The sequence below is a fragment of the Bombina bombina genome, chromosome 6, assembly GCF_027579735.1.
Source record: "Bombina bombina isolate aBomBom1 chromosome 6, aBomBom1.pri, whole genome shotgun sequence".
In the NCBI taxonomy this organism is placed as follows: Eukaryota; Metazoa; Chordata; class Amphibia; order Anura; family Bombinatoridae; genus Bombina; species Bombina bombina.
This window is the reverse complement of record NC_069504.1, coordinates 741,897,122-741,912,378: the sequence shown is the minus strand read 5'-3', so window position 1 is coordinate 741,912,378 and position 15,257 is coordinate 741,897,122. Positions and strand designations below refer to the sequence as shown.

The 15,257-nt window shown below is 38.6% G+C and overlaps 1 protein-coding gene across 1 annotated transcript in view; it reads right to left on the bottom strand.

Moving 5' to 3' along the window:
• LOC128663591 (inositol polyphosphate-5-phosphatase A) overlaps nucleotides 1–15,257 on the bottom strand; it is a 142,795-nt gene that overhangs the window by 27,780 nt on the left and 99,758 nt on the right. The window contains exons 10-12 of the mRNA XM_053717991.1: nucleotides 6,466–6,537; nucleotides 6,175–6,249; nucleotides 170–243 (exon numbers count right to left, since the gene is read on the bottom strand). Coding sequence (XP_053573966.1) covers nucleotides 170–243; nucleotides 6,175–6,249; nucleotides 6,466–6,537 — 221 coding nt within the window. The remainder of the gene's footprint in view (nucleotides 1–169; nucleotides 244–6,174; nucleotides 6,250–6,465; nucleotides 6,538–15,257) is intronic.

Here is a 15,257-nt window from a genome sequence, read left to right as displayed (position 1 = left end):
GTTACTTTAAGTGAAGTGCAGTACTCTTTTGTATTTGGAGTATGCCCATTTAAAATGTTGTGATTTAAGCACAATGTATTTCTGATGTTTACATTATTGAACCGTGTAATGATGTAGTATAAAATTGCGATGGCTACTCTTGCTGTAAATTGTTAGTAGAGGGTCTTACCTTGGAGGGAAAGTGATCTGCACTTCAGAAAGTCCATTTAAAAAGGGTATAGGTTCAGAGTCAAACCTGAGCAACTAAAGAAAGAGGATACTGGTTAATTCTATATAGTTTTTTTGTTGTTGATGTCCTGCATCTAAGAGGGGCAAGAAAGGGCAGACTCTCCTCTTTCAAATGAGGGGTCACATGTCCCTGTAATATGCAGGTGATCTTTGTTAAAGCGGCCGTCACATGCAGCAGTGCTTTAAACTGTTTTTAACCCTCAATCTCCCCTGTCAGTGTTGGTTCTATTTTTTGGGGGTTCTTGCCCTTTTTAAAGAGGCCTTTATTACCCTTCCCACAGCATATACTGTATATATTACTAGTCCTAAAGCCCATTTACACGGGCCATTTTATGCAGTACAGAGGTCCCACCCCTTGCTCTCTCTCTCCCCCTCCCTTTTGTGCTCTCTCCCCTCTCTTTTACGCTCTCTCTCTCCCCCCTTCTCTTTTGCGCTCTCTCACCCCCCTTTCTTTTGCGCTCTCTCTTACTCCACCTCTCTTTTGCTCTCTCTCTCCACCTCTCTTTTGCGCTCTCTCCCCCTCTCTTTTGCGCTCTCTCTCACCCCCTCTTTTGCATGCTCTCTCCCCCCCTCTTTTGCGTGCTCTCTTCCCCCCTCTTTTGCGCTCTCTCCCCCCCTCTCTTTTGCTCCCTCTCTCCCCCCTCTCTTTTGCGCTCTCTCCCCCCTCTCTTTTACGTTCTCTCTCTCCCCCACTCTTTTGCACGCTGTCTCCCCCTCTCTTTTGCGCTCTCTCTCCCCCCTCTCTTTTACGCTCTCTCTCCCCCCTCCCTTTTGCGTTCTCTCTCCCCCTCTCTTTTGCGTTCTCTCTCCCCCTCTCTTTTGCGTTCTCTCTCCCCCTCTCTTTTGCGTTCTCTCTCTCCCCCTCTCTTTTGCGTTCTCTCTCTCCCCCTCTCTTTTGCGTTCTCTCTCTCCCCCTCTCTCTCTTGCGTTCTCTCTCTCCCCCCTCTCTTTTGCTCTGTCTCTCCCTCCTTTTTTTGCTCTCTCTCTCCATCCCTCTCTTTTGCTCTCTCTCTCTCCCCCCTCTCTTTTGTTCTGTCTCTCCATCCCTCTCTATTGCTCTCTCTCCCCCTTTCTTTTGCACTCTCTATCCCCCCTCTTTTACGCTCTCTCTCCCCCCTCTCTTTTGCGTTCTCTCTCCCCCCCCCTCTTTTGAGATCTCCCCCTCTTTTTTGCGCTCTCTCTCCCCCCTCTCTTTTGCGCTCTCTCTCTCCCCCTCTCTTTTGCGCTCTGTCTCTCCATCCCTCTCTTTTGCGCTCTGTCTCTCCATCCCTCTCTTTTGCTCTGTCTCTCCATCCCTCTCTTTTGCTCTGTCTCTCCATCCCTCTCTTTTGCTCTCTCTCCCCCCTCTCTTTAGCTCTCTCTCTCCATTGCTCTCTCCCCCTCTCTTTTGCGCTCTCTCCCCCCTCTCTTTTGCGTTCTCTCCCCCCCTTTTGCGCTCTCTCTCTCCCCCCTCTCTTTTGCGCTCTCTCCCCCCTCTCTTTTGCGTTCTCTCTCTCCCCCCTCTCTTTTGCTCTGTCTCTCCATCCCTCTCTATTGCTCTCTCTCTCCATCCCTCTCTTTTGCTCTCTCTCTCCCCCCCTCTCTTTTGCTCTGTCTCTCTCCCCCCCTCTCTATTGCTCTCTCTCTTTCTCTCTCCCCCTCTCTTTTTCTCTCTCCCCCCCTCTCTTTTTCTCTCTCCCTCTCTCTTTTCCCTCTCTTTTTCTCTCTCCCCCTCTCTTTTTCTCTCTCTCCCCCCTCTCTTTTTCTCTCTCCCCCTCTCTTTTTCTCTCTGCCCCTCTCTTTTTCTCTCTCTGCCCCTCTCTTTCTCTCTCTCCCCCCTCTCTTTTTCTCTCTCTCCCCCTCTCTTTTTCTCTCTCTCCCCCTCTCTTTTTCTCTCTCTCCCCCTCTCTTTTTCTCTCTCTCCCCCTCTCTTTTTCTCTCTCTCCCCCTCTCTTTTTCTCTCTCTCCCCCTCTCTTTTTCTCTCTCTCCCCCTCTCTTTTTCTCTCTCTCCCCCTCTCTTTTTCTCTCTCTCCCCCTCTCTTTTTCTCTCTCCCCTCTCTTTTTCTCTCTCTCCCCCTCTCTTTTTCTCTCTCTCCCCCTCTCTTTTTCTCTCTCTCCCCCTCTCTTTTTCTCTCTCTCCCCCTCTATTATAATAGGATAAGACCCCACATTTGAAAGAGTGAGCTCCCACAATTGAAATAAGGAGCACCATGTGATAGTCAAAATAATAGTGCTGACCTGGAAGTAACCGTTGTTGTGTTGTTAAAGGGACAGTCAACTCCAGAATTTTTATTGTTTAAAAATATAGATATTTAGGAAACATTGACTTTGCATTACATTTTCCATTAATCATGCACAAAATTTAAAAAACATCTCTAGCACACAGGGTGGATAAATGCCTTAAACATTTATATCTTAGCTACTACCACGTTTTGTTTCGATTATTTATTTATTTTTAAATTATTTCATGATAATGTCCACAAAACTTCTAAATTTTAAAGAAATTTGTTAATGAAATCGAAGTATCATATATTATTGTGTGTGGGCAGGAGTTTTCACACACACTATATATATATATATATATATATATATATATATATATATATATATATATATATATAAATAAATATACACAATATATACATATACAGGGTCAGGCAGAAGTAACGCCCCTTTTTTATGTGCTTGTATTTTGAAAATTACAAATTAAAATGTTGTAAGAGTGTGGTTGTGTTATGTTACATAATTATATGCTTATTTGTTTTCTGTAAAAACACTGCAAGATTCTAAGTCTGTAATAAAAGATTTGATTTAGATTACAAGCTCATGAGAAAAAAATTTTTTTTTTGCTCTCTCTCTCTCTCCCCCCTCTCTTTTGCTCTGTCTCTCCATCCCTCTCTATTGCTCTCTCTCCCCCTTTCTTTTGCACTCTCTATCCCCCCTCTTTTACGCTCTCTCTCCCCCCTCTCTTTTGCGTTCTCTCTCCCCCCCTCTTTTGAGATCTCCCCCTCTCTTTTGCGCTCTCTCTCTCCCCCCTCTCTTTTGCGCTCTCTCTCTCCCCCTCTCTTTTGCGCTCTGTCTCTCCATCCCTCTCTTTTGCTCTGTCTCTCCATCCCTCTCTTTTGCTCTGTCTCTCCATCCCTCTCTTTTGCTCTGTCTCTCCATCCCTCTCTTTTGCTCTCTCTCCCCCCTCTCTTTTGCTCTCTCTCTCCATTGCTCTCTCTCCCCCTCTCTTTTGCGCTCTCTCTCCCCTCTCTTTTGCGTTCTCTCCCCCCCTTTTGCGCTCTCTCTCTCCCCCCTCTCTTTTGCGTTCTCTCTCTCCCCCCTCTCTTTTGCGTTCTCTCTCTCCCCCCTCTCTTTTGCTCTGTCTCTCCATCCCTCTCTTTTGCTCTCTCTCTCCATCCCTCTCTTTTGCTCTCTCTCTTCCCCCCTCTCTTTTGCTCTGTCTCTCTCCCCCCCTCTCTTTTGCTCTGTCTCTCTCCCCCCCTCTCTATTGCTCTGTCTCTCTCCCCCCCTCTCTATTGCTCTCTCTCTTTCTCTCTCCCCCCCCCCTCTCATTTTCTCTCTCCCCCTCTCTTTTCCCTCTCTTTTTCTCTCTCCCCCTCTCTTTTTCTCTCTCCCCCTCTCTTTTTCTCTCTCTCCGCCTCTATTTTTCGCTCTCTCCCCCTCTCTCTCCCCTCTCTTTTTCTCTCTCCCCCTCTCTTTTTCTCTCTCTCCCCCTCTCTTTTTCTCTCTCTCCCCCTCTCTTTTTCTCTCTCTCCCCCTCTCTTTTTCTCTCTCTCCCCCTCTCTTTTTCTCTCTCTCCCCCTCTCTTTTTCTCTCTCTCCCCCTCTCTTTTTCTCTCTCTCCCCCCTCTCTTTTTCTCTCTCTCCCCCCTCTCTTTTTCTCTCTCTCCCCCTCTCTTTTTCTCTCTCTCCCCCTCTCTTTTTCTCTCTCTCCCCCTCTCTTTTTCTCTCTCTCCCCCTCTCTTTTTCTCTCTCTCCCACTCTCTTTTTCTCTCTCCCCCTCTCTTTTTCTCTCTCCCCCCTCTCTTTTTCTCTCTCCCCCCCCTCTCTTTTTCTCTCTCTCCCCCTCTCTTTTTCTCTCTCTCCCCCTCTCTTTTTCTCTCTCTCCCCCTCTCTTTTTCTCTCTCTCCCCCTCTCTTTTTCTCTCTCTCCCCCTCTCTTTTTCTCTCTCTCCCCTCTCTTTTTCTCTCTCTCCCCCTCTCTTTTTCTCTCTCTCCCCCTCTCTTTTTCTCTCTCTCCCCCTCTATTATAATAGGATAAGACCCCACATTTGAAAGAGTGAGCTCCCACAATTGAAATAAGGAGCACCATGTGATAGTCAAAATAATAGTGCTGACCTGGAAGTACCCGCTAGCCTCATTTTGTTGTGTTGTTAAAGGGACAGTCAACTCCAGAATTTTTATTGTTTAAAAATATAGATATTTAGGAAACATTGACTTTGCATTACATTTTCCATTAATCATGCACAAAATTTAAAAAACATCTCTAGCACACAGGGTGGATAAATGCCTTAAACATTTATATCTTAGCTACTACCACGTTTTGTTTCGATTATTTATTTATTTTTAAATTATTTCATGATAATGTCCACAAAACTTCTAAATTTTAAAGAAATTTGTTAATGAAATCGAAGTATCATATATTATTGTGTGTGGGCAGGAGTTTTCACACACACAATATATATATATATATATATATATATATATATATATATATATATATAAATAAATATACACAATATATACATATACAGGGTCAGGCAGAAGTAACGCCCCTTTTTTATGTGCTTGTATTTTGAAAATTACAAATTAAAATGTTGTAAGAGTGTGGTTGTGTTATGTTACATAATTATATGCTTATTTGTTTTCTGTAAAAACACTGCAAGATTCTAAGTCTGTAATAAAAGATTTGATTTAGATTACAAGCTCATGAGAAAAAAATAATAATATATATATATATATATATATATATATATATATATATATATATATACTGAATAATATATAATCTCTCTTTTTGATCTTTCTTTTTCGCTACCACCACACACAGTGCTGTAAAGCACCACCATCGTCAAGAGAAAATACAGTATTCAGTTGGTAGCCATATTTAATGCATTGCTGTACAAATCATGCATGGCAGCCTTTGTTTCCTAATCCAACACCAACTAACCACTTATACCTATAGTTATCTGTCATTACCTACTCATACTCACAGGTCCAGCACAATATATTATAACAAGCCCTCTAAACTTCTCTTTTTAAATATCACTACCACATGTTTTTAAAATACGTACAGACCAGAAAATACAGACTTTACAATAGACTGGCTGCCCCGTTGTTCTGTTATTCCATTGGCTTCCTGGATAGGCCACCATCCTAAGCAGAACAGCTACAATTCTCAAACTCCTCTAAGATACTCTTTAACCGATTCATAGTCAGGGCTATGTTTTTTATCCTTGGGATGTGTTCTTAAAGGGACATTAAACACTTTGAGATGGTAATATAAAATGATAAATTGTATATAATAAAACAACTCTGCAATATACTTTCATTATTTATTTTGTCCTCTTTGCCTGTAATTCCATTCTGAAATTTTGAGTTTTTCAGTTCCTGTTAGAAATGGAAGTGCAGAACACTGTTAAATCCAGCACAACCATTGGCTGCACACTCTAGTGACCTATTTATAACTGTCCCTAATTGGCCACAGCAGAGAAGGTAACACAAGTTACAACATGGCAGCTCCCTGTGTTTTATAGACACTAAAACTTTACACTTATTTTGTCACTTTTTAAACAACTAATGAAACTTTAAAAAATACATCTACATGTTAGTCAAGGACTAATCTTTTCTTTGAATGCATCATTCTATCTAGCATGTATTTAGTGTTTAATGTCCCTTTAAAAGGGGACTGACATACAGGGTCACAGGGAGGCTAAATCTAGCACAAATCATTATTTCTTACCCATTGTCCACTGTTCTCTTGTAATATATTTACATTTTCATGCTCAAACCTTTTACACTGCAAGAGTAGCCGCAACTGTTGACGGAGGAAAAAAGGGGACCGAGTAAGGTGGAGAAAATAAGAAACAAAAATAAAAAAAGAGGCGCATTAATGAGCAAGAGCAGACCGAGATTGATATGTGAATGAAAAAGAAATAATAACAATGAAGACTTAGAGATTTGACAGAGTGTGAAGACAAAGCTTGAGTTCAAAATCACAGGAAGAAAGGAGACTTTAATTACAAGTGGTCACCTCTCCATCCTTTTCATACACAATTGTCTCGGTTTCTGTCTCATTTCTAATCCTTTGAGTCAAGCCGAGAGCCTGTAAACAAGGAGCAAAATGAACAGAATGTTAGTGCCACTCAAGTGCGATTTAACAATGCTCAAGAAGAGAGTTTATTCTTTTGTATGATTCTCACTCAGGGTGTCATTTCTTACAGTTTATTAGTGCTTTCAGAAAAAGAGACCTTTCCAGATATTGATAGAATCCCATCAAAAAGTACAGTCCAACCCTTAAATTCCAGACAACCACCCTCAACAAGCGAAATAGCCAACAAATTCATGTTTCACCCTTATGAGCCTCATCAGAGAGGTGCTGCTATATACCTCTAGGTGCAGTTTACATCAGGATTCTCCTGTTTAGGAAAGAACTCTTACAGCCAAAATAAGCAGCGAGTAGACAATGTTTCCAGCCAGGAAACCTGTCATTTTCTAATCCATGAAATCATACTGAGCTAAGCTTAGGAACATGAACATCTCTTGAGAACTATGCAACAGCAGTGTATCTGAGCACAAACTGATAGAACATCAATCTTCAGGTAGCAGACATCCATTCATTATGTGTGAGTTGTAGAAATGAAGGCAGAGCTGTGGGTGCTTCGTGCTGCAGCTTCTCTCTACACGTTGCTTGTATAACATTGCTGCAAATACTGCTGTTTCATGCTCAAAAAAAAATAATTTATGTAAGAACTTACCTGATAAATTCATTTATTTCATATTGGCAAGAGTCCATGAGCTAGTGTTATATGGGATATCATAGAAACATAGAAACATAGATATTGACGGCAGATAAGAGCCATAGGCCCAGCAAGTCTGCCCCACCTTACCTAACAGTATAAACTTATCTAGTTCGTAGGATAGCCCTATGCTTGTCCCATGCATTTTTAAAGTCCCCCACAGTGTTTGTTGCTACTACCTCTTGAGGAAGTTTATTCCATAAATCAATCACTCTTTCTGTAAAGAAGTGCTTCCTCAAATTACTCCTGAATCTACTACCCTTTAGCTTGAGCTCATGACCCCTTGTTCTTGAATTTTCCATTTTATGTAAAATACCCACAGCCTCAGTTTTACTAAACCCTTTAATGTACTTGAAAGTTGCTATCATATCACCTCTTTCCCTTCTCTCCTCTAAGCTATACATATTTAGGTCATTGAGCCTATCCTGGTAAGTTTTATTTTTTAGACCATGTACCATTTTGGTAGCCCTCCTTTGCACAGATTCAAGTTTGTTAATATCCTTCTGAAGATATGGCCTCCAGAACTGCACACAATACTCAAGATGAGGCCTAACTAATGATCTATAAAGTGGCATAAGAACCTTACTATTTCTGCTGCAAATACCTCTACCAATACATCCAAGCATTCTGCTAGCCTTACTCGCTGCCTTACTACATTGTTTACTAAGTTTTAAATCATCTGAAATAATAATTCCCAAGTCCTGTTCCTCGTCTGTAACAGTCAGTAAAGTGTCATTGAGTCTGTAATTAACATTTGGATTTTTCTTCCCTAAATGCATTATTTTACACTTTGCTGTGTTAAACTTTAGATCCCAGTCGTTTGTCCAATCCTCCAATTGTTGTATATCACTTCTCATTTTGTCTACCCCCCCCTGGAACATCCACTCTGTTGCAAATTTTTGTATCGTCTGCAAAGAGACATACTTTCCCCTGTAGCCCTTTGCTGATATCGCAGATAAATATGTTAAACAAAACAGGCCCCAGAACTGACCCCTGAGGAACACCACTAGTAACAGCCCCCTCTGCTGAATGAACTCCATTTACTAAGACACTTTGTTTTCTGTCCTTAAGCCAGCATTCCACCCAGTTCACAATTTTTGAATCTAGACCAAGGAGATATAGTTTGTGAATAAGTTTATTGTGTGGGACGGTGTCAAATGCTTTGCTGAAATCTAGATATGCTACATCAACTGCTCCTCCCTTGTCTAATACTTTTGTTACATAATCAAAGAAGTCAATTAGATTAGTCTGACATGATCTCCCTGAAGTAAAACCATGCTGATTTTGGTCCTCTAAACCATGCTGATTTTGGTCCTCTATCAATACCCAAGATGTGGATCTTCCACTCAAGAGTCACTAGAGAGGGAGGGAATAAAAATAAAAACAGCCATATTCCGCTGAAAAAATTAATCCACAACCCAAAAGTTTATTTTCATTTTTGAAAGAAAAAAAATTAAATCAAAAGCAGAAGAATCAAACTGAAACAGTTGCCTGAAGAACTTTTCTACCAAAAACTGCTTCCAAAGAAACAAATACATCAAAACGGTAGAATTTAGTAAATGTATGCAAAGAGGACCAAGTTGCCGCTTTGCAAATCTGATCAACTGAAGCTTCATTCTTAAAAGCCCACGAAGTGGAGACCGATCTAGTAGAATGAGCTGTAATTCTCTGAGGCGGGGCCTGACCCGACTCCAAATAAGCTTGATGTATCAAAAGTTTCATCCAAGAAGCCAAGGAAATAGCAGAAGCCTTCTGACCTTTCCTAGGACCAGAAAATAAAACAAATAGACTGGAAGTCTTCCTGAAATCTTTAGTAGCCTCCAGATAATATTTCAAAGCTCTTACCACATCCAAAGAATGTAAGGATCTCTCCAAAGAATTCTTAGGATTAGGACATAAGGAAGGGACAACAATTTCTCTACTAATGTTGTTAGAATTCACAACCTTAGGTAAAAATTGAAAAGAAGTCCGCAAAACTGCCTTATCCTGATGAAAAATCAGAAAAGGAGACTCACAAGAAAGAGCAGATAACTCAGAAACTCTTCTAGCAGAAGAGATGGCCAAAAGAAACAACACTTTCCAAGAAAGTAGTTTCATGTCTAAAGAATGCATAGGTTCAAATGGAGGAGCCCGTAAAGCCTTCAGAATCAAATTAAGACTCCAAGGAGGAGAAATTGACTTAATGACAGGCTTAATACGAATTAAGATCAAATATGTGTGATGTACAATCACTAGAGGGCGCTAAAGTGCAATTAGAAGGAATATCTCTAGTCAAAGAAACCCATATGAATATGGGCTTCACACGATAAAAATATATAAAAAACCCTTTACAGACAAATGATAATTAACAGTCTGATATATATAATAAAACTACAGCTGCACCTCTCAACACATATACTATGAAAGTGAAGTGAATCAGACTCCTATAACAAGTGCATGTAACACCAGAGGGCGCTAATATGATTAAAAATTGTGTATACCCAATTTAAAAAGATTTTTTAAAAACAAATGAACAATGGTATATAGTAATGGATAATGGTACCTCATTAAATAAAATGTCCCAGTTTAAAAGTCCACTAGAAAATGTATAGTCTTATAATTGGACACATAAGTTCAAAATTTTTTCTTGACTGTCGGCAGTGGACTCTCCCTGATTCAGAATCAGGATCCTTCTTTTTCCAAAACGAAGCCAATCTGTGTAGGATTTAAACACAAACAAGATCGACCATTGTGTGTATCCACAGACCCAATATATTTCACACAGCAGTATTCAATTTCCAGGGTACTCACACTTTTGCAGAGCACACCAGTGTGCTTGTGGGAACGGACTGGTTATCAGAGCAAACCAGCTTGCTCTCTCCGGTATGCTCTCTCCTCGCAGGTGTGGATAATGACAGATCCACTGGCGCCTCACAGTAAATCAGTGTACTGAGACTTCACTTAGCAGCGGCTTGGTAATGAGAACCTCACTTGTCAAGGAATGGCAGACAATGATGATGAAAAACAAATCTTTAATCATTAGTAAAACCAAAATCCTTACAATACAAGTGGGTGGACAATGTGTAACAATAAAATTTGCTACGCGTTTCTCGGCTCACTTAGCCGTTTCCTCAGGCATATTAAAAACACATTTTTAGCCCGGCTATATAGTGCCGCTCATTACCAAACCAAAACTATACCCTCCCCCTTCCTTTGCTAGGGGGTGTGTGTAGGCTATCCAATCAGTGAATATCATTTTCATACCCAAAAGTTGTTATCATACAACCACCAACTCTCACTTGGTATACAATAAAATAATGTATCCATAATGTCCCTACATTTAACAAATCACATACTAAAACATATTTAAAAACAAATTCAAAGAAACACTTGTTGCAATTGCTCTTTCACCTATTGTCGTATAGCCAGTCTATATTTTGTTCAGCATGTAAATATTCTCCTCTATAAGATTGTAAAAGCAAACATGATGGTTCACATTAAAAACACTGAAATCGGATTGTCGACCCTAATATATCTCAGCAATATAAACATATTTCACCTCCAAAGTACAACCAAATCGACGATTGAACCATTACTTTTGGTATAGTTTGTATATAAGCTTAACTGAACATATAATAAAATATATAAACCTAACAATTTTAATGTTCCGGCTCCTAAAATAATTTTTATGACAATAAATCAGCTAGTACAATTTGCACTGGCCACTGTATTTATATAATTTTGATACATTAAATGCACTGTATTTTTAGTGAAGAAAGTTCGCCAGTAAAATTTTCACTGACCGGCAAATTTATGTGATAGTGATATATATAGTGCACCGGATACTAAGTAACAAAAATTTTATATAATAATACGTGTAATAAGAATTTTGTATAAAATCTATATATATAAGCGTACAATTATTATTATTTATAAATCTATATGGAATATAAAATTTCCCTCAATCCATCTATCATCTGTGGTACAATTGTAATAATATATATTAATATTGTGTGATAAAATATAATGTGAAAATATAGTGATTATACTAGTATAAATATAATGTGAAAAACTAGTAATAACTAGTGCATAAGTGTGATAGTAATAGAAGTATCCCTTTGTTTGTGTACTAATTGTATTATGCAACCATCTAATGCAGATATAAATTGTGACTCTAAAGTGAATACATTACCAATATACATATATATATACATATACACATATACATATATATATATATATATATATATACATTTCATTTAGGATTTTTTTAGAAATGCATAACATTATAATCTTAGTGATATGTGTTTATTAATGTGAACAACACCTCTATATTTCTCTATATGTGCTTATAATTTGGTGTGTTTATGTGTGGAATAGATCAATAATGTAATCTTGAACTTCAGTGTAACAGGCCGATATAAACATTGAATATGGTCTAATATATCGTATATTATAAAATAATTAAATTACAGGAACTAACATACTGAATGTCTGTAAGGACATCAAAATAATAATATTATGATGTATATAACTGTACTGACAATCCTCCCCTAACTTGACTATTAATAATGATCTGTCTATAATCAAACCCCGTGTGATGTGTTTTGCTCTCAAAAGGCTGCAGAGTCTATCACTTCATTTAATCCCTCAGGGAACAGGGAACCAAATTTATGGATCCAATAAGTCTCTCTTTGACGTAGCTTATTGAATCTGTTATATCTATTGGAACAGGGTATTGTTTCCAAAGGTGTGATTCTAAAACTACAGGGTTCCCCATTGTGTTCTTGAATATAGTGTCTAGATACACTGTGTTTATCTGACTTCTTTATAACATTTCTATGATGTTCACTCCATCTAGTCCGTATATTGCGTGTAGTACGCCCCAGGTATTGTACCCCACAAATACAAGATAACACGTAAATTACAAATCTGGAGTTACAGTTGAGATGTTCTTTAATTTGAAATGTTTCCCCAGTTGTATGGGCTTTTATACTTTTAGCACCATGAGTTATAGAGTGACACATGTGGCATCTGGATTTTCCACACTTATATGTACCCCTGTTATTAGTACCAATACTACCCATGTTCCTAATGGCTTTTTTTGAAATTACCACCTTACTGGGGGCCAGAGATTGTTTTAAATTTGGAGCTCTCCTAAAAACTATACTGGGTTGACTATTTAGATTTCTCTTTAATATGGGGTCCCTCAATAAAATTGGCCAATGTTTCTGTAGTGTCTTCTTAATCATCTTATGATTAGAATTGAATTGGGTTACAAACAAAGGTTGTTCTATACCGTTGGAGGATTTTTTTCGATTATTTTTCTGTATCTTCTTCTTATGAGGGTCTAGTATAGTGGATCTATCCATCCTACATGCTTTGGTGTATCCCTTATTTATTATTTCTGAGGGGTACCCTTTTTCTTTAAATCGTTCTATTAGAATTTGGGATTGTTCATGAAATTTGTCATCTGAGCTGCAATTTCTTTTAATACGACAAAATTGACTGAATGGAATATTGTTTTTCCATTGTACAAAGTGATTGCTATTATAATGTAAAAAATTATTGCAATCAACTGTTTTGAAATAAGTGCTAGTGCAAACATTATAGTCCTTATCCCAAGTCAAAGTCAAATCCAAATATTCAATAGTATCTGGCTGTACATTGGAGGTGAACTGAATGCCCATCTCATTATCATTCAGATATGTTGTAAACAGTTGTGCCTCTTCTATAGTCCCCTTAAAAACAAATAAAAGATCATCTATGTATCGGCCATAGAACACCAGGTTGCCCCACCAATTGGATTTATAAATATATTTCTCCTCAAAGTAACCCATGAATAAATTTGCAAAACTTGGGGCAAACCTGGTGCCCATGGCCGTACCTTTGATTTGAAGATAAAACTCATCTAAAAATTTAAAATAATTGTGTTTCAAAATGAAATTAATTAATTCCAACAAGTATTCCTTCTGTATATCTGGCATAAACACATCATCCTCCAAATAATGTTTGACCGTAGACAACCCCAATTCATGGGATATATTTGAATAGAGGGCACTGACATCTGCAGTAACCCAAATTACATCTTTATTACATTTGATTTGCTCAAGTTTGTGTATCAGATCAGTTGTATCCCGAATAAAGGATGGAAGATTCTGAACATATCTTTGCAGATAACTATCTATATACTCCGACAGTTTATCAGTCAAACTATTGATACCTGCAATAATAGGCCTCCCTGGGGGCCGTACAGGATCTTTGTGCACCTTTGGGAGATGGTAGTAGTAGGGTACTGAAGGGTGGATAGGGGTAAGGTATCTCCTCTCCTTTGTATTTAAAATCCCCTCACTACTACCAAATTCCAAAATCTGCACAAGTTTTTTCAAAAATACCTTTGTTGGATCTGTGTCTAATTTCCTATAGTACTCACTATTGTGAATGATTTTTCTTGCTTCACTGACATAGTCGGTATAGTCTTGGAGGACTATACCGCCACCCTTATCCGCCTGCCTTATGACCAAGGATGGATTCTGGGCTAGCGAATTTAGGGCTCTTTCTTCATTAGGCCAAAGTTTTTTATAGCCTTTAGGGTATTTAGGTATTTTACCCAAGTCTTCCATGACTAACTGCTGGAATAAATCTATATATGTTACATCATCCTTGGGGGGATTGAAATTAGAGGGAGGAGCTAGAGGGGTATGAATAAATCCCTCAAATAATTCTTCTATTAACAGCTCAGGTTCTACATACAGCGTTTGTGTGCGACTATCCATAGTGTCAGTGAGAATCGGAGTACCCATAATATCTTTCTTCTTAAGTGTCTTAAGAGCAAAATACCTTTGTAGGGCTAGTTTCCTGGTGTATTTGTTTATATCCACAAACAAATCAAACAATTTATGTGGATTTGGCGGACAGAAAGATAAACCTCTCCCCAATATTCTAATTTGATCGTCAGATAGTGTGTGGGAGGATAAATTAAATATTCCCTTCTTTAATTTCTGTAGTTGCTCTTTTTTTGTGGAGTGCCCTCTCCCTCGTCTTCCCCGCTTGGAAAAGGTCTTTTCTTTATTTGTTGTTGTTGCTGATGTGTTGTTTTTGGGGGGCCTATATTCCTTCTCCACAAGGGGGCCAGATTGCGAACCCCTAAAAAATCTGCATTAGATGTGGAAGGTGTTTCTATTCTCTGTTGGTTACTATTTCCCATAGTATTCATATTTTGTGGGATATTAGAATTGGGTCTCCCAAAATTCTCTCTGTTTGTGTTGTCCTCAAGAGACTCAAACCTATTATGTAGTGGTATGTAATTTGGATTTGGATACTCCTGATTGTCATATGAGTGTGGCTTGTATGTATGATGTTGATAACTATATCGATGGTTATTATTTTTCCTATGATTCCCATATTGTGAATTTCTAATATGGTAATCCTCTTTTGAACCATAATGACTTTGTTGTTGTATCGGTGTATTTACATTGTAATTTGGGGATGGATTTCTATTTTTATTCGGATTTTTGTTCCTATTGTGCTGTACCAACGTCCACCCATTACTATTATCCCTCTTCTCAAGCCCTTTTTTATTATAGGAATATACAATGCCTTCAGCATAATCCTCCTCATCCCTTTTAAATTTACCATTTTTTACTCTGATGATTTCATTTTGATAATCATCTACCGTCTTTATGGTCTCTGTGTTTAATCTGTGGTATTCAGAGTGCTCCTTCATAGGCTCTAGTTCTTTTTGCACTATATCAATTTCTATAGCTAGAGCGTCTACTAATTTTTGTCTATGGTCAATAAGTAAGTCAATCAAATTAAAGGAAGATTCATCAAGGATCTCATACCATTTTTTAGTTAATTCTGGATCGTTTTTAAATGAGCAATGTTTAAAAATTCTTAACCCTCTTGGGATCTGCCTTTTCTCTTTATATTTTTTAAGGCAATCCAAATCCCACCAATGTCTATGTTCATTTTTGAGTAACTCCCCTAATTTGGAGAATAAAGTGTCAATGCTTTTTATCACTAGTGGGCCTGGATTATCCCCCTC